General features: G+C 42.2%; 1 protein-coding gene across 1 annotated transcript in view; it reads right to left on the bottom strand.

The window, feature by feature from the left end:
* Positions 1–23,190, bottom strand: part of TDRD9 (tudor domain containing 9) — a 115,382-nt gene that overhangs the window by 54,698 nt on the left and 37,494 nt on the right. The window contains exons 8-9 of the mRNA XM_032406022.1: positions 9,767–9,870; positions 1,655–1,719 (exon numbers count right to left, since the gene is read on the bottom strand). Of these exons, the coding sequence (XP_032261913.1) occupies positions 1,655–1,719; positions 9,767–9,870 (169 nt within the window). The remainder of the gene's footprint in view (positions 1–1,654; positions 1,720–9,766; positions 9,871–23,190) is intronic.

Genomic DNA, 23,190 nt, shown 5'->3' with positions numbered 1-23,190 from the left:
AACAGTGACTGCCTGCAAGTGTGGCCATGTGAACAATTTTACATTTTTATTTCCCACTGACTTTTCCAAATTTCCTACGATAAACATCCAACATTTCACAACCAAAAAAAAAAATAGTTTTTAAAAAGTCTTGGTCACAGGGATATGCTAAATTATTTTCATTAGGTTTAAGAAATGTCTATGGATAGGTAAAACTTTCACGTGCTTTTCCGTCACCCTGAAGTATCAACCCTATAATGGGTTGAACTGTGTCCCCCAAAGAGATGTTCAAGTCCTAGCCCCAGTACCTGAGAACATGATTTTATTTACAAACAGTATCACTGCAGACATAATGAGCTAAGGTGAGATCATACTGGAGAGGACAGGCCCTTCCTCCAATACAAATGGTATTCCCTTCAGGGGGAGGGAGAGGGACAGAGGGCATGCACGCCATGTTAACAAGGGGGGCAGAGACAGGAGGGACGCCAAGAATGGATGGAAGGTGGCCGCCAGAAGCTGGCAGAGGCAAGGGAGGACTCTACCCAGAGCCCCAGAGGGAGCAGGGCCCTACCAACACCTTGATTTTGGACTCCTGGTCTCCAGAACAGTGACAGAATAAATCTGTGGTTTGAAGATGTACAGCTTAGCCCCTTAGCACAGCAGCCCTACAAAACTAGCACAGAACCATTCCCAAAAGATCAAAATGAAATAAACATATATCAAACCTGTATTCACATAAACACAGAACAGAAAGACAACAAAATAAACTGTAAAATATCATTTGTTAATATTTTCTGCAGAAAATGTTTAGCACTTAAAAGGTATTCACCTCGCTTTCAGGTATTCTTAAGCTCATACCACTGTGGCTCTGCTCTGGTCATACATTTTCTTAATATGCTGTTATGTGCACAGCAGTCTTTGACAAATATTTATTGGGGTAAATACAACTCCACCCCACTGCCAGCTAATGGCATTTCCTGGGTACAAAACTAATCCAAAGGAGCCTAAGCAAAACATGATCAAAGTTGTACACTCAAATGCTACACCCCAAAATTAAGTATAAGTTACTTTTATTCAGGCTTTTTGTTCTCCAAATCTACCAGCACAAACATTCATACGCTCTCTATATTACCTTCCGACAACAAAAAAATATATTATTGTCATAATATTTCACTAAATGATACCACTTGATTAAAAAAAATCAAAAACATTATTTTGAAAAAGTACAATTTAACATAAATTAATCTTTTCAGATATCTGAAGGGCCAATGTTCCCAAATACTAAGAAAGGGATGCCAGGCCCCTCCCGAGGACCCTTGCGGGGTCACAGGAACAACACTGTCACCGACAGAGCTCTAAGTGTATGCTGGTGGCCATTACCTCACATTTATAACCAGCTACGTGAAAGAGCAAATTTAACAGAGCCAATTATTTTATTGAAAATTTTGAAGGGGTAAGACTGCCTTCAAAAAATTAAACTCTTCGTGATCAATCACTTTAGCAATACTCAGGTTACAGTAAGAGATCAAACTGCAAATCACACTTGTTCAGGTTCTCGGGGTCCAAAAAACGACTAAACTGACGCGGCGAGTACCATTTCTCACAACATGGGCTAGACGCAAACACAGCCTCCATCCAGGACATTGTAATTCCAGGTCACAGGTATGACGCTCACCTGGCAAAAACACCAACACGCTGCTCCGCTCCAACACAAACTGGGCACCCGACCAGGTCTTGCTCCTGTTACAAATGTGAAGTGCACAAACGTTAATCCAGGTGAGCACAGCCACTGCTGTTCCAGAACCCTAAAGTCCAGGCTTCTGATTGCGAAAATCTCTTACAGACCATCCACTGTAATGTTCCTTTTTGTACATAAGAAAACAAAGAGGCCCCAGGACATGGCCCCACAATCACTAAGGGGCCCCAAGCCCCTCGACTCCCACTGTTGTCTCCTATAAAAACTCATTACCTGCCAAACTTTCCCTTGAAATTTAGCTATTGTAATCCAGAATCTCAAAATGCAAAACTTTTAAAAATAACTTGTATATACAAGTAAAACTTAAACTCAAACCACCAGCTTGCCTTCCCACTCCCATCAAAATATTTCCTTTGCGTGAAATCAGAACTTTCATCCTCCACACCCTGTGAGCTCTCCTCAAGCAGGAGGGTAAGGCAGTAACAAGACAGGTAAGGTCCCTGCTCTTTGGAGCTCACATTCTAGCTCGTGAGACAGACAAGAGACAGACAAGCAAATCAGGTGCCTCGGGTTGAGCAACGAGAGGGCTGGCAGGAACAGACGGGGGCCCGGAGCCTCTGTGTTGCGGTGCCCAGCTCACCCCCACAACTTTTCTCCTCCTCTGCAGTTACTGTTCCCAGACACAGCCTGGATTGTTGCTGCTTGGCTCCTCCAAGAAATGATAAAGACTAGAGTGAAAACTAATAAAATAGAGAAAGTAAAACAACAGAGAAAAATCAACAAAAGCCAAACCTGGGTCTTAGAAAAAAAAAAAATCAATGAAAAGGACAAATCTTTACCTAGTTTAACCAAGAGGAAAAGAGAGAAGATTCAAAATACTAGATAGAATCAGAAATGAGAGGACATTACTATTCACTTTACAGAAATAAGAAAGATTATAGAGGAATATTATGGACAATTGTACACCCACAAAGTGGATAGTTGACATGGAATGACAGATTCCTAAAAAGACACAAACTACTGAAACTGACCCAAGAAAAAAAACAATCTGAATAGACCTACAACAAAGAAAAGAGCCGCTTCCACTGTGGGTGCTCTCCTGCTTTCTAGTTCTGTCAAATAAATAAAATCTTTTTAAAAAATGATTTTCAAGGGTGCCTGAGGCCCCTGGGGCACCTGAATAGCTCAGTTAAGTGTCTGCCTTCAGCTCAGGTTATGATCCCAGGGTCCTGGGATTGAGTCCCGCATTGGGCTCCCTGCTCAGCGGGGAGTCTGCTTCTCTTCCCCTCCCGTGGCTGGTGTTCTCTCTCTCTCTTCCTTGAACACACACACTCTCTCTCTTTTTTTCAAATAAATAAATAAAATCTTTTAAAAAAAAAAAAAGAATAAACATTGTTAAAATGTCTATGCTACCCAGAGCAATCTATACCTTCAATGCCATCCCGATCAAAATTCCAATGACATTTTTCAAAGTGCTGGAACAAACAATCCTAAAATTTGTATGGAATCAGAAAAGACCCCGAATCACCAAGGAAATGTTGAAAAAGGAAAACAAAGCTGGGGGCATCATGTTGCCCGATTTCAAGCTTTATTACAAAGCTGTGATCACCAAGACAGCATGGTACTGGCACAAAAAACAGACATATAGACCAATGGAACAGAATAGAGAGCCCAGATATGGACCCTCAGCTCTATGGTCAAATAATCTTCAACAAAGCAGGAAAAAATATGCAATGGAAAAAAGAGAGTCTCTTCAATAAATGATGCTGGGAAAATTGGACAGCCACATGCAAAAGAATGAAACTCGACCATTCTCTAACACCATTCACAAAGATAAACTCAAAATGGATGAAAGACCTCAATGTGAGACGGGAATCCATCAAAATCCTAGAGGAGAACATAGGCAGTAACCTCTTTGACATCGGACACAGCAACTTCTTTCAAGATACATCTCCAAAAGCTAGTGAAACAAAAGCAAAAATGAACTTTTGGGACTTCATCAAGATAAAAGCTTCTGCACAGCAAAGGAAACAGTCAACAAAACAAAGAGGCAATCCAAAAAATGGGAGAAGATACTTGCAAATGACAGTACAAAGGGCTGATATCCAAGATTTATAAAGACCTTCTCAAACTCAACACCCAAAAAAAACAAATAATCAAGTCAAAAAATGGGCAGAAGATATGAAAAGACACTTCTCCAAAAAAGACATACAAATGGCTACCAGACACATGAAAAAATGTTCTTCATCATTAGCCATCAGGAAAATTCAAATCAAAACCACACTGAGATACCACCTTACACCAGTTAGAATGGTAAAAATTGACAAGGCAAGAAACAACAAATGTTGGAGAGGTTGTGGAGAAAGGGGAACCCTCCTACACTGTTGGTGGGAATACAAGTTGGTACAGCCACTTTGGAAAGTGTGGAGGTGCCTCAAAAAATTAAAAATAGAGCTACCCTAAGACCCAGCAATTGCATTACTGGGTATTTACCACAAAGACACAGATGTAGTGAAAAGAAGGGCCATATGCACCCCAATGTTCATAGCAGCAATGTCCGCAATAGCCAAACTGTGGAAAGAGCCGAGATGCCCTTCAACAGATGAATGGATAAAGAAGCTGTGATCCATATACACAATGGAATATTACTCAGCCATCAGAAAGGATGAATACCCAACTTTTACATCAACATGGATGGGCCTGGAGGAGATTATGCTAAGTGAAATAAGTCAAGCAGAGAAAGTCAATTATCATATGGTTTCACTTATTTGTGGAACGTAAGGAGTAGCATGGAGGACATTAGGAGAAGGAAGGGGAAAATGAAGGGGGGGAATCGGAGGGGGAGACAAACCAGGAGAGACTATGGACTCTGAGAAACAAACTGAGGGTTCTAGAGGGGAGGGGGGTGGGGGGATGGGTTAGCCCGGTGATGGGTATTAAGGAGGGCACGTACTGCATGGAGCACTGGGTGTGATATGAAAACAATGAATCGTGGATCACCACATCAAAAACTAATGATGTATTGTATGGTGACTAACAACATAATAAAATAAAATTTTAAAAAAAAGAATAAAGTTATGAGACCCATACACTCCTAATTTCAAAATTACTTCAAAGCAACGGTAATCAAGATAGTGTGGTACTAGCCCAAGGATAGATATATAGATCAACAGAATAGAATTTAGAGTCTAAAAATAAACCCATACATCTATGCGCAACTCATTTTCAACAAGCGTGCCAACGCCATACAATGGGGAAAGAAGAGTCTTTTTTTTTTTTAAAGATTTTATTTATTTATTTGAGAGAGAGAATGAGAGAGAGAGAGCATGAGAGGGGGGAGGGTCAGAGGGAGAAGCAGACTCCCCGCCGAGCAGGGAGCCCAATGCGGGACTCGATCCCAGGACTCCAGGATCATGACCTGAGCCGAAGGCAGTCGCCCAACCAACTGAGCCACCCAGGTGCCCGAAAGAAGAGTCTTTTAACCAACAGTGCTGGGACAAATGGATAGCACACACACTAAAGAATGAAGCTGGACTCTCACCTTAACATACATAAAAATTAATTCAAAGACCTAAGACCTAGGGCACCTGGGTGGCTCAGTCGGTTAAGTGTCTGCCTTCACCTCAGGTCATGATCCTGGTCATGATCCTGGGAGTCCCAGGATCAAGGCCCACATCTGGCTCCCTGCTCAGCGGGGAGTCTGCTTCTCCCTCTTCCTCTGCCCCTCCCCCTGCTCCTTCTTTCTCTAATAAACAAAATCTTAAAAAAAAAAAAAAAGACCTAAGACCTAAATGAAAGAGCCAAAACTATAAAACTCTTAGAAGAAAACACAGGGATAAATCTTCATAAGCCTGAACTTGGCAATGGATTCTTAGCTAGGTCACAAAAAGCATGAGCAACAAAAGAAAAAGTAGACAAATCAGACTTTACCAAAATTACAAATTCTGTGCTTCAAAAGACACCAGCAAGAAAATAAAAACACAATCTGCAGAATGTGAGAAAATTTGCAAATCATGTATCTGGTAAAGGGCTTGTATCTGGAATATATAAAGAACTCTTAAAATTCAATAATAAAAAAATAATCCAATTAAAAATGGACAAAGGACTTAACGTCTCTAAATATAAATACATGTATCTTTAAAGAAGATACACAAAGGGCCAGTAAGCTCATAAAAAGATGTTCAGCATCATTAGTCATCAGGGAAACGTACATCAAAACCACAATGTACTACCACCTCATGGCCACTAGGAAGGCTACAAGCAAAGCTCAGATATCAACCAGTAGTGGCAAGGATGTGGAGAAATCAGCACCCTCCTAAGGTGCTGGTGGGAATGTAAAATGATGCTGATGCTCTGGAAAACAGTCTGGCACTTCCTCAAATGGTCACACACAGAGTGACTGTATGATGCAACAATTCCACTCCTACGCATATACACAAGAAAAATGTCCACACAAGTACCTGCACATAAACTTTCACAGCAACATTATTCATAAAAGACAAAAGGAGAAAGAGAACCTAAATCACCATCAATACACAAGTGGATAAACAAAACGTGGTATATCCATACAATTGAGTACTATTCATCCACAAAAAGGAATAAAATACTGACATATGCTACAACATGAACTTTGAAAACTTACAGTAAGTGAAAGAAGTCAGTCACCAAAGATCAGATTCCCTTCATATGAAGGTCCTACAGAGACAGGAAGTTGACTAGTGGTTACTTAGAGCTGGGGGTGAAGGGGAAGGATGAGGGAAGAGAGCAAAAAGGTCATGGTCTCTTTCTGAGATGATGAAAATGTTCTAGAACAGACTATGGGGAGGGGCACCTGGGTGGCTCAGTCAGTTGAGCGTCCAACTCTTGGTTTCAATTCAGGTCATGATCCTGCAGTCTTGAGATCGAGCCCCACGTCGGGCTCTGTGCTCAGCATAGAGTCTGCTTCAGATTCTCTCTCCCTTTGCCCCTTCCCCTGCTTGAGCGCTCTCAAATAAATAAGTAAAATAAAATCTTTTTTAAAAAAGAATGAAAATAAAGGGATCGCAAAGGTTTTAGAGGCAAAGATAAAAAGAAAGTAGGGGTTTCAATCTTGAAACATGACAAAGTAGAATTCAGACCCCCAGCATTAAGCAAGACAAAGAAGGGGACAATATAATGCTGAAGGTCATAATGCAAAACAACACTCTGACAGTAACCAAACAAAATGGAGCAGCCAAAATCCAGAACTCCGGCAAAACCAAATGCCAGTGCGGATGTGCAGCAACAGGGCCTCTCGTTCATTCACTGTGGGGAATGTGAAATGGTGCAGCCACAGCGGAAGACACTTAAGTGTTTGGTTTTTTTAAGATTTTATTTATTTATTTATTTGAGAGATCAAGAGAGTGTGCCAATGAGCAGGGGGAGGGGCAAAGGGAGAGGGAGAAACAGGCTTCCTGCTGAGCAAGGAGCCCAACTCGGGCTCCATCCCAGGACCCCAGGATCATGGCCTGAGCCGAAGGCAGATGCTTAACCAACTGAGCCACCCAGGCGCCCCAATTAGGTGGTTTCTTACAAAACTAAACATACTTGCATTTCATGATCAAGCAATCATGCTCCTTGGTATTTACCCAAAGGTGTTGAAAACACATGTCCACACAAAATCTGCACAGAGATATTTACAATAGCTTTATTCAAATTGCCCAAACTTGGAAGCAACCAAGATGCCCTTTAGTAGGTAAATGGAGAAATAAACTGTGGTCCATCCAGATGAAGGAATGCTGTTTGGCGCTAACAAGAAATGAGCCATCGAGCCATGAAAAAACATGGAGGAAACTTACATGCATATTGCTAAGGGGGAAAAGCCCATCTGAAAAGACTGCATATGTATGATTCCCAACTCCATGACACCCCGATAAAGGCAGAACTATGGAGAAATTAAGAAGGTTGACATGGGTTATGGGGGGTCGGGGTAGGGACGAACAGGCAGAGCACAGAGGATCCGAGGGCAGTAAAACCATTCTGCATGGTATCACAATGGTCGATATGCGTTGTCATAAGCTTGTCAAAACCCGTAAAACGTACAACACCAACAGTGAACCCTAAAGTAAACTATGGCCTGTGGGTGATAATGATGTGTCATTTAAAACAAAGGTAGGACTCCAGTGCAAGACGGGGACATTGTGCATGTGTCAGGAAACGGGTATATGGGAACTCTGTGCTTTTCTCCTCAATATTGCTGTGAACCTAAAACTGCTCTAAAAAATAAAGTCTCTTTTAAGGGAAAAAAATCTATGAGTCCACTGTGATATTAAAAGAAAGAGAGAGAGAAGAAGCAGGGTAATAAAAGGGAAATTCCTCTTTATAGAATAATTCCAGGCAGTAAGAACAAATGATTACATTAGACCACCATCCATGTGGTAGGATCATCAGTGAATGCTCACTCTACTGGATGAAAGGTTGTCAGGCAGCTTCAGAGACACCAATGTTCCCACTCCATGAGCCTGCCGAACCTCAAGCAAGATCACAGAAGAGTAACTCCCACCTGCTTGCAGAAGTCACACCATAGTTCCTCCAAGAGTAAGAGCGTGGCTGAAAGTCAGCCGGAGCCAAAAGGCAGATATTCCTACAAGGAGGGGTTAGACCAAAAGGTGACTTCTCACTGCAATAAGAGAAGCCAGACTCTGGGAAAACATCATCAAAATACAAAAGGAAAAATAAAAATGGTTGTATTTAATGTATGCAAATTACATCTCACTAAAGTTATTTAAATGAAAAAATTAGAAAAAGCAGAAATAAGGAGAGAAAGAACCACCTACATTTTACACCTAACAAAACTATTTCAAGAATGAGAGTGAAAGGGGCGCCTGGGTGGCTCAGTTGGTTAAGCGTCTGCCTTCGCTCAGGTCATGATCCTGGGGTCCCGGGATCGAGTCCTGCATTGGGCTCCCTGCTCGGCAGGGAGTCTGCTGCTCCCTCTGACCCTCTCCCCTCTTATGCTCTCTCTCTCTCACTCTCTCTCTCAAATAAATAAAACCTTTAAAAAATAAAAAAAGAATGAGAGTGAAATAAAGACATTTTTGGCAAAATAAAAACTAAGAACATTTACCAACAGACCCTTAAAAACTTTAGAAAGATGTACTTTAGGAAGAATGAACATGATCTAAGGAAGTCTAAGATGTAAGACAGAGTAACGAGTAAATAAAATGATATATATTGGGTAAATCAAAACACACTGATAATGTAAACATAACAAACATTGGTGGGAGCTCAGAAACATGGCTACAATACTACGCAAGTGCAAGCAGGTTGGAGGGGCAAGAGACTGGGTTACAGTGGACTCACTGTCAGGCCATGCTCCGGAGGAACGTGAGAGCACGAGTAACTTCACACTTCACAGGTACTGACACTTAGCAGCTAACTTAAAAGGAGAGAGGCACAGGTGTGCGTGTCAGGCCTGTAAGACCACCAGCTACCCACACTCACACTCTGGCTGTCGTGAGGAGGGGGACTCTATGTCCTCGGTGTCCATCGCTATGACAGATAAACTCTATGTAGGAACTGTAGTACAATGAGCACAGAAAGGTTCAGAAAGCAGGACATTTTTTAAATTACAGACTCTAACCACCACTTATAACCTGAAGTTGTTCCTAAGGGAAAATAGGTTCCTGGTTTCAAAGGTCCAGCTAAACATAGAGTGAAAGACTGGATGACAAAGGAGCCTGCTGAGAGTCAGGAGCATATCTTCCTGACAAACACAAACGAAGGCAAAGAAAGGCTCTCAACTGCTTCTCCTAGCCTGGTCCCTTCCATCGTGCCTCAGACTAGGAGTGACAGGACTCAGCACGTCTGGAAACCACTCTCTCTTCAGGCTGTGATTTCTGGCTTTTAAAACTGCCAGTCTTAAAACTGTACTTGGTTTTAACTAAAGTGGAAATTTTCAGTAAAAAAAAAATTGCAATGTACTAACACTGTTTTAAAATACATACAATGACTACTGGAAAAAGTATCTACGATTATATCTTAACATTATAAAAACACTAAAAAGTGTCTAAATGAATACCACATTTTTAAAAATCATACTTCAAGCACACTGCCAGGCAGAGTGTTTCTTACCCTCTCTCCTTCATGTCCAAGTTATCGAACATCTGGATCAGGGAGACAGCAACTTCATATATGTCCTTAGGAATCACCGGCTCCTCCAGGACACGAGCGGGAAGCTAGACACAGTAAGAGAAAGAGCTGGTATATCCGAACACGATGACAAGGGGGTTCTGGGGCTGCAAGGGCGACTCTCTTTAGTGTATCCCGGTAACAAATACCCCTGACAGAAAGACTATCATCTTCAGCCAAGATGTGAACACTTGCCGAGTGTCAAGCTCTACTCAAGGCTCCCAACATCCATGGGATGTCCTAGAACACATCCCTGACCCCGTTACTGGAGCAAGGATGGACTCAGGAGCCAAACATACAGAAGGGAAATGTCCATCTGGAAATCTAGTTTGCAGGCAGAATTAAGTTGCTCCAAATGTGTATGGAACCCAGAGGAGTCTCTGATCCCAGCACCAGCAGTCTGCCCCTCTGTCAAGCATCTACCTCAACAAGCCCTGTTACGTCAACACCATCATAATCACAAGGACCAGGAACAGCTAATATCCCATGTACATCTGCCAACTTACAGTATGAATATAACCGTATCATCTATCTGCCAAGGTTTAGGAGGTCACTAGACTACTTTTATTTTTTTATTTAACTTCAATTAATTAACATATACTGTATTACTAGTTTCAGAGGTAGAATTTAATGATTCATCAGTCTTATATAACACCCAGTGCTCATTACATCGCATGCCCTCCTTAATGCCCATCACCCAGTTACCCCATCATCCCCCCACCCACCTCCCCTCCAGCAACCCTCAGTTTGTTTCCTGTGATTGAGAGTCTCTTATGGTGGGGCGCCTGGGTGGCTGTCCTTAAGCGTCTGCCTTCAGCTCAGGTCATGATCCCAGGGTCCTGGGAATGAGCCCCACATCGGGCTCCCTGCTCAGCGGGAAGCCGGCTTCTCCCTTTCCCACTCCCCCTGCTTATGTTCCCTCTCTCGCTGCGTCTCTCTCTGTCAAAATAAAATAAAATAAAATCTTTAAAAAATAAAAAAAAGAGTCTCTTATGGGGGCGCCCGGGTGGCTCAGTCGGTTGAGCGTCTGCCTTCGGCTCGGGTCATGATCCCAGGGTCCTGGGATCGAGCCCCATGTCGGGCTCCCTGCTCAATAGGGAGCCTGCTTCTCCCTCTCCCTCTGCTGCTCCCCCTGCTTGTGCTCTGTCAAATAAATAAAATCTTTAAAAAGAAAGAGAGTCTCTTACGGTTTGTCTCCCTCTCTGATTTCACCTTATTTTATTTCTCCCTCCCTTCCCCTATGATCCTCTTCTTCCCCTATGATCCTGTTTTGTTTCTTGAATTCCACATGTCAGTGAAATCATGATAACTCTCTTTCTCTGACTTACTTCACTCAGCACAATACCCTCCAGTTCCACCCATGTTGATGTAAATGGTAAGTATTCATCCTTTCTGATGGCTGAGTAGTATTCCATTTTATCTATACACCAAATCTTTATCCATTCAGCTGTTGATGAACATCTCAGCTCTTTCCATATTGTGTATTAAAACAAACCCCAACTGAGCACAACTAATTTAAAACCACCCTCCAGGCAGGTCTGCAGAATGCTGGGGGTCAACCACAGCAGCAAACCCCGGATGGAGCGGCCATCACGGGTCTGAGCTGACAGCTTCGTGGGGCTAAAGCCCCCACTACGTAAGACTCTCTCCACATCTTTAAAAAAAAGGGGGGAGGGGGGCGCCTGGGTGGCTCAGTCGTTAAGCGTCTGCCTTCGGCTCAGGTCATGATCTCAGAGTCCTGGGATCGAGCCCCGCATCAGGCTCCCTGCTCAGCGGGAGGCCTGCTTCTCCCTCTCCCGCTCCCCCTGCTTGTGTTCCCTCTCTCGCTGTGTCTCTCTCAAATAAATAAAATCTTAAAAAAAATTTAAAAAAGACGCTCTCTACAATATCCAGCACAACAGATACGACATAATTTGCACAAAATCTACTTCATAGCCATATTGGGTTTTCTTGCACCAAGAGTAAGAAGGCTTTTTTTTGTTTATTTAATCATTTTACTTATGAAGTACTATGTTCAAGGCATTGTATTTGACTTTGTGAAGGACACATCAGAAGTCTACAGGTGGTAAGAACTTAGCCACAAATGCAAATTTTTTTCCCAATTTTTAGAGTAAATTGAGTCAAATAGTAATAAACCATTTTTCATTATTATTACAATCCTATTAACGTATGAAAAACTGACTTTTACTAATCATCAGTAATTGTGAAGAAACATGCCTAATAAATCCATTCCTGTTGTTCAACCTTTACCTGAAATCATATCCTACTTTATCCAAATAATAACCGTAACACAATTGTACAAAATAGAAATAGAAAAAAAGTATAATTTTCACAAACTCCAATGTGGCATTCAGATCCATCTAGAACTGTTTTCCTACACACAAACCACAGAAAAGACATGCCATCAATTCGAAAGTATTCATAGAGTTCTAGAAGCCAAGGCCAAAGAATATTGTTTAAACACCGTGCTAAGATACGGAGCATAGCCACGCTCTCTACAAGCAGGCTTCACGCAGGTAACAAAGGGAATACAAGTAAGTCGGTCATGGACCTACCAACCCACTGTTGAACTTGTCCCCTCCACGTGCAAGAGTCAGAGGCAATCAAGAGACAAGGCCTCTGCTTTCCTGGATGGCACAGTGTGGTCAGAGCACACCGGCAGATTCTATCAGATGGAAAGCTCGGACAGAAACAACACAGAGGGACAGGGACAGAAATGTGGAGGGAAGCACTTTTATTCACACTGGGGGAGGTGGGGACACCTGTCCCACTGGTGGAGGACCCTGTCAACAGGGCGGGGCAGAAGCTCCAGTGTTTCTGCCCCACGCGGAGGCCAGGGCCCCACGCGTCTGCCACCACACCACAAGCCGGCCTTGCCCAGGCCAGTCAGCCAGGCCCAGGAGGAGCGCGAGAGGTGTGTGAGAATGGGCACTGCAAATGGTCGAAAACCAATGGACAAGGCAGCCGGGCACCCAGAGGGAGCAAGAAGGGAACGTCCACCTGCCTCACACCATCCTCACCATCGCTTTACATGATCACTGCACACCTGGAAATGGGAGGTCCCAAAAGCCCCGCTGCAGGGCGGAGGGGTGGAGGGGCACGGGGAGCTGCAGGCTGGGCCACGCTCGACGTCGGGACTTAGGCTGCAGGTCATGGAGGCTCCCTCCACAGACTCATCAGAGTGCAGTTACCTTTTATGTACTTTTCTAAGGGTGGGGTGGGTCTGTTTAAAAAAAAAAACAAAACAGGATGGGGCGCCTGGGTGGCTCAGGCGTTGAGCGTCTGCCTTCAGCTCAGGTCATGATCCCAGGTTCCTGGGATTAAGCCCCGCATCGGGCTCCCTGCTCGGCGGGAAGCCTGCTTCTCCCTCTCCCACTCCCCCTGCCTGTGTTCCCTCTCTCGCTGTGTCTCTGTCAAATAAATAAATAAAATCTTTAAGACAAAAAAACAAACAGGGGCGCCTGGGTGGCTCAGATGATTGTCTGTCTTCAGCTCAGGTCATGATCCCAGGGTCCTGGGATCGAGCCCCGCATCGGGCTCCCTGCTCAGCGGGAAGCCTGCTTCTCCCTCTCCCACTCCCCCTGGTTGTGTTCCCTCTCTTGCTGTGTCTCTCTGTCAAATAAATAAAATCTTTAAAAAAAAATTAAATTAAATTAAAAAAAACAGTTGAAAATAATGAAAAGGACTCTTCAAAGGTTGTTGAAAAGAAAAGTCAGAGTTGACAACAGAAGGGCCAGCAGGGCAACACTGGCCCCAAGGGTAAGATGACTTCCAAGAAAATCAAAGTGGCCAACAGCATTGAATATTACAGAGAGGTCAAGGTAAGTTCAGGGCTGTGGGCTCTTGACTTAAAGGAGGTCCCTAGTGATTCTGGCAAATGCCATCTCAGAGCAGGGGCACTGGGGGCCAGGCCACAATGAACGTGAGGCAGAGAAAACACTGGGTGCTTTGACAAAGTTTGGCAAAAGCTGTGAGAAACATAGGACTTAATGAGGGAGATTTTTAAAATGAAAGAGATTCGGTTCTGTTTAAATGAGGACAAGATGATTACAGCTTTGTAACAGAGCTTGAAGTCGGATTGTGATGCCACCCTTTGGTTTCCTTTTTCAACATTACTTTGGCTATTCGGGATCTTTTCTGGTTACATACAAATTTTAAGATTGTTTGCTCTAGCTCAGAAAAAAGTTGATGGTATTTTGATAGGGGTTGCACTGAATGTATAGATTGCTTTGGGTAGCATAGACATTTTCACAATATTTCTTCCTCCAATCCATGAGCATAGAACGTTTTTCCATTTATTTGTGTCTTCCTCAATTTCTTTCATGAGTGTTCTATAGTTTTCTGAGTACAGATCCTTTGCCTCTTTGGTTAGGTTTATTCCCAGCTATCTCATGGTTTTTGGTGCAATTGTAAATGGGATCAACTCCTTAATTTCTCTTTCTTCTGCCTCATTATCAGTGTATATAAATGCATCTGATTTCTGCGCATTGATTTTATACCCTGCCACTTTGCTGAATTCCTGTATGAGTTCTAGCAATTTTGGGGTGGAGTATTTTGGGTCTTTCATATAGAGTATCGTGTCATCTGCAAAGAGTGAGAGTTTGACTTCTTTGCCTATTTAGATGGCTTTTATTTCTTTTTGTTGTCTGATTGCTAAGGCTAGGACTTCTAGTACTATGTTGAACAAACAGTGGTAAGAGTGGGCATCCATCCCTGGTGTGTTCCTGACCTTAGGGGGAAAGCTCTCAGTTTTTCCCCACTGAGAATGATATTCACTGTGGGCTTTTCAAGTATGACTTTTATGATATTGAGGTATGTTTCTTCTATTCCTACACTGTGAAGAATTTTAATCAAGAAAAGATGCTGTACTTTGTCAAATGCTTTTTCTTCATCTACTGAGAGGATCCTATGGTTCTTGTCCTTTTATTTACATAGTGTATCACACTGATTTGCAGATGTTGAACCACCCTTGCATCCCAGGAATAAATCCCACTTGGTTGTGGTGAATAATCCTTTTAATGTACTGTTGGATCCCGCTGGCTAGTATCTTGGTGAGAATTTTTGCATCTATATTCATCAGGGATATTGCTCTGTAATTCTTTTTGGTGGGGTCTTTGTCTGGTTTTGGGATCAAGGTAATGCTGGCCTCATAGAAAGAGTTTGGAAGTTTTCCTTTCATTTCTACTTTTTGAAACAGCTTCAGAAGAATAGGTATTAATTCTTCTTTAAATGTTTGGTAGAATTTCCCTGATGGCTAATGATGATGAACATTTTTTCGTGTCTGTTAGCCATTTGTACGTCTTCTTTGGAGATGTGTCTGTTCATGTCTTCTGCCCATTTTTTGACTTGATTGTTTTTTTTGGGTGTTGAGTTTGAGAAGTTCTTTATAGATCTTGGGTATCAGCCCTTTGTCTGTAGGGTCATTTGCAAATATCTTCTCCCATTCTGTGGGTTGCCTCTTTGTTTTGTTGACTGTTTCCTTTGCTGTGCAGAAGCTTTTATCTTGATGAAGTCCCAAAAGTTCCGTTTTCTCTTTTTTTTTCCCTTTCCTTTGGAGACGTGTCTTGAAAGAAGCTACTGTGGCCAATGTCAAAGAGGTTACTGCCTATGTTCTCCTCTAGGATTTTGATGGACTCCTGTCTTTCAGCCATTTTGAGTTTCTTTGTGCATGGAGTAAGAGAATGGCTGAGTTTCATTCTTCTGTATACAGCTGTCCAATTTGCCCAGCACCATTTATTGAAGAGACTTTTTTCCATTGCATATTTTTTCCTGCTTTGTCAAAGATTCTCATCTAGAGATGAGGGTCCATATCTGGGATCTCTATTCTGTTCCATTGGTCTATGTGTCTGTTCTTGTGCCAAAACCACACTGAGATACCACCTTACACCAGTTAGAATGACAAAAATTGACAAGGCAAGAAAATAACAAATGTTGGAGAGGTTGTGGAGAAAGGGGAACCCTCTTACACTGTTGGTGGGAATGCAAGTTGGTACAGCCACATTGGAAAACAAGTGTGGCAGTTCCTCAAAAATTAAAAATGGAGCTACCCTATGACCCAGCAATTGCACTACTGGGTATTTACCCCAAAGACACAGATGTAGTGAAAAGAAGGGCCATATGCACCCCAATGTTCATAGCAGCAGTGTCCACAACAGCCAAACTGTGGAAAGAGCTGAGATGCCCTTCAACAGACGAATGGATAAAGATGTGGTCCATATATACAATGGAATATTACTTAGCCATCAGAAAGGATGAATACCCAACTTTTACATCAACATGGATGGGACTGGAGGAGATCATGCTCAGTGAAATAAGTCAAGCAGAGAAAGTCAATTATCATACGGTTTCACTTATTTGTGGAACATAAAGAATAGCATGGAGGACATTAGGAGAAGGAAGGGAAAAATGAAGGGGGGGGGAATCGGAGGGGGAGACAAACCAGGAGAGACTATGGACTCTGAGAAACAAACTGAGGGTTTTAGAGGGGAGAGGGGTGGGGGGATGGGTTAGCCCGGTGATGGGTATTAAGGAGGGCATGTACTGCATGGAGCACTGGGTGTTATATGAAAACAATGAATCGTGGATCACTACATCAAAAACAAATGATGTACTGTATGGTGACTAACATAATAATAAATGAATGAATGAATGAATGACTGTTTGGTAGAATTCCCCTGGGAAGCCATCTGGTCCTGGGCTCTTGTTTGTTGGGAGATTTTTATTACTGCTTCAATTTCCTTGCTGGTTATGGGTCTGTTCAAATTTTCTATTTCTTCCTGGTTCAGTTTTGATAGTTTATACATCTCTAGGAATGCATCCATTTCTTCCAGATTGCCTAATTTGTTGGGATATAGTTGCTCATAATATGTTCTTATAATTTTCTTTCTTTGGTGTTGGTTGTGATCTCTCCTCTTTCATTCATGATTTTATTTATTTGGGTCCTTTCTCTTTTCTTTTTGATAAGCCTGGCCAGGAGTTTATCAATCTTACTAATTCTTTCAAAGAACGAGCTCCTAGTTTCGTTGATCTGTTCTACTGCTCTTTTGGTTTCTATTTCATTGATTTAATCATTATTAATTCTCTTCTCCTGCTGCGTTTAGGCTTTATTTGCTGTTGTTTCTCTAGCTCCTTTACGTATAAAGTTAGGGTGTGTATTTGAGACTTTTCTTGTTTCTTGAGAAAGGCTTGTATTACTTTATAATTCCCTCTTAGGACTGCCTTTGCTGCATCCCAAAGGTTTGGAACCACTGTGTTTTCATTTTCATTTGTTTCCATGAGTTTTTTTAATCCTTCTTTAATTTCTTGGTTGATCCATTCATTCTTTAGTAGGACACTCTTTAGCCTCCATGTATGAGTTCTTTCCAAATTTCCTCTTGTGATTGAGTTCCAGTTTCAAAGCATTGTGGTCTGAAAACATGTAGGGAATAATCCCAGTCATTTGGTACCAGTTGAGACCTGATTTCTGACCCAGTATGTGATCTATTCTGGAGAATATTCCATTTGCAATCAAGAAGAATGTGTATTATGTTGCTTTAAAATGAAATGCTCTGAATATATCTGTGAAGTCCATCTGGTTCAGTGTGTCATTCAAAGCCCTTGTTTCCTTGTTGATCTTCTGCTTAGATGATCTGTCCATTGCAGTGAGTGGGGTGTTGAAGTCCCCTACTATTGTATTATTCTCAATGTGTTTCTTTAATTTTGTTATTAATTGGCTTATATAATTGGCTGCTCCCATGTTAGGGGCATAGATATTTACAACTGTAGATCTTCTTGCTGGATAGACCCTTTAAGTAGGATACAGTGTCCTTCCTTCCTCATCTCTTATTATATAGTCTTTGGTTTAAAATCTAATTTATCTGATATGAGGATTGCCACCCCAGATTCCTTCTGATGTCCATTTGCGTAATAAGTGGTTTTCCACCTCACTTTAAATCTGGGGGTGTCTTTGGGTCTAAAATGAGTCTCTTGCAGACAGCATATGGATGGGTCTTGTTTTTTTATCCAATCTGATAGCCTGTGTCCTTTGATTGGGGCATTTAGCCCATTTACATTCAGGGTAACTACTGAAAGATGTGAATTTAGTGCCATTGTATTTTACCTGTACAGTCACTGTTTCCATACATTGTCTCTGCTCCTTCCTGGTCTATGTTACTTTTGGGCTCTCTCTTTGCTTAAAGGATCCCTTTTAAAATTTCCTGTAGGGCTGGTTTAGTGCAAATTCTTTTAGTTTCTGTTTGTCCTGGAAGCTTTTTATCTCTGTTTTGAATGACATCCTAGCTGGTCAAGTATTCTTGGCTGCATGTTTTTCTCATTTAGTGCTCTGAATATATCATGCCAGTCCTTTCTGGCCTGCCAGGTCTCTGTGGATAGGTCTCCTGCTAGTCTAATGCTTCTACCCTTGTAGGTTATGGGCCTCTTATCCCAAGCCGCTTTCAGGGTTTTCTCTTTGTCTCTGAGATTTACAAGTTTCATTATTATATGTCAGGATGTTGACCTTTTTTTATTGATTTTGAGGGGTTCTCTCTGCCTCCTGGACTTGAATACCTGTCTCGTTCCCCAGATTAGGGAAGTTCTCTGCTATAATTTGCTTCAATGTACCTTCTGCCCCTCTTTCTCTCTTTCCTCCTCTTCTGGGATCCCAATTATTCTAATATTGTTTTGCTTTATGGTATCACTTATCTCTCGAATTCTCCCCTTGTGATCCAGTAGTTGTTTCTCTCTCTTTTTCTCAGCTTCTTTATTCTCTATCATTTTGTCTTCTATCTCACTAATTCTCACTTCTGCCTCATTTATCCTAGCAGTTAGAGCCTCCATTTTTTATTGCCTCTCATTAATAGACTTTCTGATTTCGACTTGATTAGATTTTAGTTCTTTTATTTCTCCAGAAAGGGATTCTCTAGTGTCTTCTATGCTTTTTTCAAGCCCAGCTAGTATCTTTATAATCGTTATTCTGAAATCTTACTTATATCCATACTGATTAGGTCCCTGGCAGTCAGTACTGCCTCTTGTTCTCTTTTTTGGGGTGAGTTTTTCCATCTTGTCATTCATGCAGAAAGTGGAAGCTTTTCTAGCAGTAATCATCAAGACAGTATGGTACTGGCACAAAAACAGACACATAGATCAATGGAACAGAATAGAAAGCCCAGAAATGGACCCTCAACTCTATGGTCAACTAATCTTCGACAAAGCAGGAAAGAATACCCAATGGAAAAAAGACAGTCTCTTCAACAAATGGTGTTGGGAAAATTGGACAGCCACATGCAGAAGAATGAAACTGGACCATTTCCTTACACCACACACAAAAACAGACTCAAAATGGTTGAAAGACCTCAATGTGAGACAGGAGTCCATCAAAATCCTAAAGGAGAACACAGGCAGCAACCACTCTGACCTTGGCTGCAGCAACTTCTTGCTAGACACGTCTTTAAAAGCAAGGGAAACAAAGGCAAAAATGAACTATTGGGACTTCATCAAGATGAAAAGGTTTTGCACAGCAAAGGAAACAGCTGACAAAACCAAAAGACAACCGACAGAATGGGAGAAGATATTTGCAAATGTCTTATCAGATAAAGGGCTAGGATCCAAAATCTATAAAGAACTTACCAAACTCAATATCTAAAGAACAAATGATCCAATCAAGAAATGGGCAGAAGACACGAACAGAATCTCTCCAAAGAAGACATATAAATGGCCAATAGACACATGGAAAAAATGCTCCACATCACTTGCCATCAGGGAAATACAAATGAAAACCTCAATGAGATACCACCTCACACCAGTCAGAATGGCTAAAATTAACAAGCCAGGAAACGACAGATGTTGCCAGGGATGCAGAGAAAGGGGAACCCTCCTACACTGTTGGTGGGAATGCAAGCTGGCGCAGCCACTCTGGAAAACAGTATGGAGATTCCTCAAAAAAGCTGAAAATAGAGCGACCCTACAACCCAGCAACTGCACTACTGGGTATTTACCCCAGAGATACAAATGTAGTGATCCAAAGAGGCACCTGCACCCTAATGTTTATAGCAGCAATGTCCACAATAGATAAACTATGGAAAGAGCCCAGATGTCTATCGACAGACAAATGGATAAGGAAGATGTGGTGTATATATATATACACAATGGAATACTACTCAGCCATCAAAAAATGAAATCTTGCGAAGTGCAACAACATGGATGGAACTAGAGGATATTAAGCTAAGTGAAATAAGTCAATCAGAGGGGCACCTGGGTGGCTCAGTCATTAAGCATCTACCTTCAGCTCAGGTCATGATCCCAGGGTCCTGGGATCGAGCCCCACACTGGGCTCCCTGCTCAGCAGGAAGCCTGCTTCTCCTTCTACCATTCTCCCTGCTTGCATTCCTACTCTCGCTGTCTCTCTCTCTGTCAAATAAATAAAATCTTTAAAAAAAAAATAAGAAATAAGTCAATCAGAGAAAGACAATCATCATATGATTTCACTCATATGTGGAATTTAAGAAACAAAACAGAGGAGCATAGAAGATGAGAGGGAAAAAAACGAAGATGAAATCAGAGATGGAGGCAAACCATAAGAGACTCTTAATCACAGGAAACAAACTGAGGGTTGCTGGAGGGGAGGGGGGTGAGGGGATGGGGTAACTGGGTGATGGACATTAAGGAGGGCACATGATATAATGAGTACTAGATATTATACAAGACTGATGAATTGCTGACCTCTACCTCTGAAACTAATAATACACTATATATTAATGAACTGAATTTTAAAAATGTTTTTAAAAAGAAAAAAATAAATGGGGACAAGAAAGGGACAGGAGAAAAGGAGCTAGTTAAGGTAAAGCGAGGAGGGGTAAACAGTGAATCAGAAAAAGTCCTTAAGAAGGTGGGAAGGGAGAAAGGCTGGTGTTCCACAGAAGGAAGGGTGCTTCTCCTACTGACATTAGGTAGTACACCCAGGTAATATGATGGCAGTAGTAACAATAATAAAATGAGAATTTTAACCAAAGTCCCCTGACTCCAAAAACCATTCAGCAGAATCTATACAAAACACAAATTTAGTAAGGCTTAAAGTTAGTATCTAGTTAGGTCTTAATTATTCATTCTTTGAAATATTTACCAAGCACCTATTAAGTACCACAGTATTTGGTATAGAATGCTAAAACCAGGTATTCTCCAGCCTGTGGAACATAAGCCATTGGCTGGTGAACGGCCCTGGCTGCCCAGATCATGCAGGCTCAGAGGGCAAATGCTCAGTCCTGACCCAACTCCTCAGCATATCCTTAAGTAATCTTCTAAATGATTCCAACACTTAATGGCCAGTTGAAGAGAGACTTGTAAGCCACTGCTACTCTCACATTCCAAAATGGGTCAAAAAATGCAAAAAAAAAAAAAAAACTGGGGGGGGCGCCTAGGTGGCTCAGTCATTAAGCATCTGCCTTTGGCTCAGGTCATGATCCCAGGCTCCTGGGATCGAGCCCTACATTGGGCTCCCTGTTCCGCAGGAAGCCTGCTTCTCCCTCTCCCACTCCCCCTGCTTGTGTTCCCTCTCTCACTGTCTCTCTGTCAAATAAATAAAAAATCTTAAAAAAAAATAATAATCTTTTAAAAAAAATTTTTTTTAAGAAAATGCAGAATTTTAAGCTATGATAAATAAGTGTCCTCTCCCCTCTACCTTGAATATGGGCTGCATTTAGTGACTTGTCTCCAAAGAGCAAAGAAGAAAAGAAGACATGTCCCTCCTTACCCTGTTTACATCTCACTAGGGGTGACAGGCAATGAGCAAAGGAACGAACCAAACATGCATACAATGTGCAGGCAAACATACACACACACACACACACACACACACACACACGCAAGAAAAAGAAAGGGGTAACGTTACAAGGGAGAAGCCTGGCAAACACTTCGTTGGCCAGGAGATCAAGGCCAACATCACCAGGGATGAGCTATGCTGGTGGTCACAACACGACAATATAGGACTTCACTCCTGTGGTCTTCCTCCACGAACACATAGCCCCAAGTATACTCTTGAGAAAAACATCAGAAAAATTCTAATAGTGGGGCAGCCTACAAATACCTGACCAGTACTCCTAAAAACTGCAAGGTCCTCAAAAATAAGAAACATTTGAGAAACTGTCAGCCCAGAGGAGCCTAAGGAGACATGACAACTCAAAGCAATGTGGGATCCTAGGACAGAAAAAGGAAACTAGGGAAAAACCAATAAAATCTAAATAAATACAAGTTTAGTTATAGTAATATAAGTTTCTTCATTCTGACATTTTTTTTTTTTTAAGATTTTATTTATTTATTCATGAGAGACAGAGAGAGAGAGAGAGGCAGAGGGAGAAGCAGGCTCCCAAGGAGCAGGGAGCCCGATGTGGGACCCGATCCCAGGACCCCGGGATCATGACCTGAGCCGAAGGCAGACGCTTAACCATCTGAGCCACCCAGGCGCCCCTTTTCTGACATTTTTAAATGCTACAAACTAAACGTGAACTACAGAATCTAGGTGATAGATATGGAGGTGTTCATTATAAAATTCTTTTAACTCTCCTGGTTTTTTTAAACACGTCGTTTAAAAAGTTGGAAAAACAAGACATACTACATTTTAATGGCCATCACTGGCCTCCCTCTGACACAATTAGATTTGACAAAATGTGTCTTCTTACATTAAGTGGAACCTAGTCAGTCAACTCACTGTAGTCACGACTATTGTTTACATTCACATCACAAATGTTTGTAATAAAAGTCAAACTGCCAGACAGAGCACTTTGGCCCCATCCATCAAAATTACAAATGCGTAAACCATCTGACCAGCAATTCCACTTCCGGGAACTTATTTTCTAGGAAGGCCTCACCTACACCAGGGTCTTCAACGGGGGCAGCTTACTCCCCAGGGATTGCCTGCAAACATTTTTGGTTGTCACAATGGGGGACCCTACTTGCATCCAGTGGGTCAAAGCCAGAAATGCTATTCAATGTCCTACGGTGATTGCACAGGGCAGCCCCCACCACACAGAACTGGCCCAAAATGTCAACAGTGCTACTAAGACTGGGAGAGCCTGGCCTCTCAGACACACTGTCACACGTGCAGAGCTGTTCTCCTGCAACACTGTTTTTATAAAAGAAGCCCAGAGGGGTGCCTGGGTGGCTCAGTTGGTTGAGGGGCGGACTCTTGGTTTCAGCTCAGGTCGTGCATGATCTCAGGATCCTGGGATGGAGCCCCGCATCCAGCTCAGCCCTCAGAGAGGAGTCTGCTCCCTTTCCCTCTGCCCCTCTCCCCTCTAAATAAATCAATCAATAAATCTTGGGGGGAAAAAAAAGGCCCAGAAACACTGGAGATTAGTGAGATACAGAATGGCATATGCACTTGAAAGAACAGAATATAG

This window comes from Phoca vitulina, unplaced genomic scaffold, assembly GCF_004348235.1.
Source record: "Phoca vitulina isolate PV1807 unplaced genomic scaffold, GSC_HSeal_1.0 scaffold7, whole genome shotgun sequence".
Taxonomy (NCBI): domain Eukaryota; kingdom Metazoa; phylum Chordata; class Mammalia; order Carnivora; family Phocidae; genus Phoca; species Phoca vitulina.
Note: the sequence above shows the minus strand (reverse complement) of the source record. Positions and strands in the feature narration are given on the sequence as shown.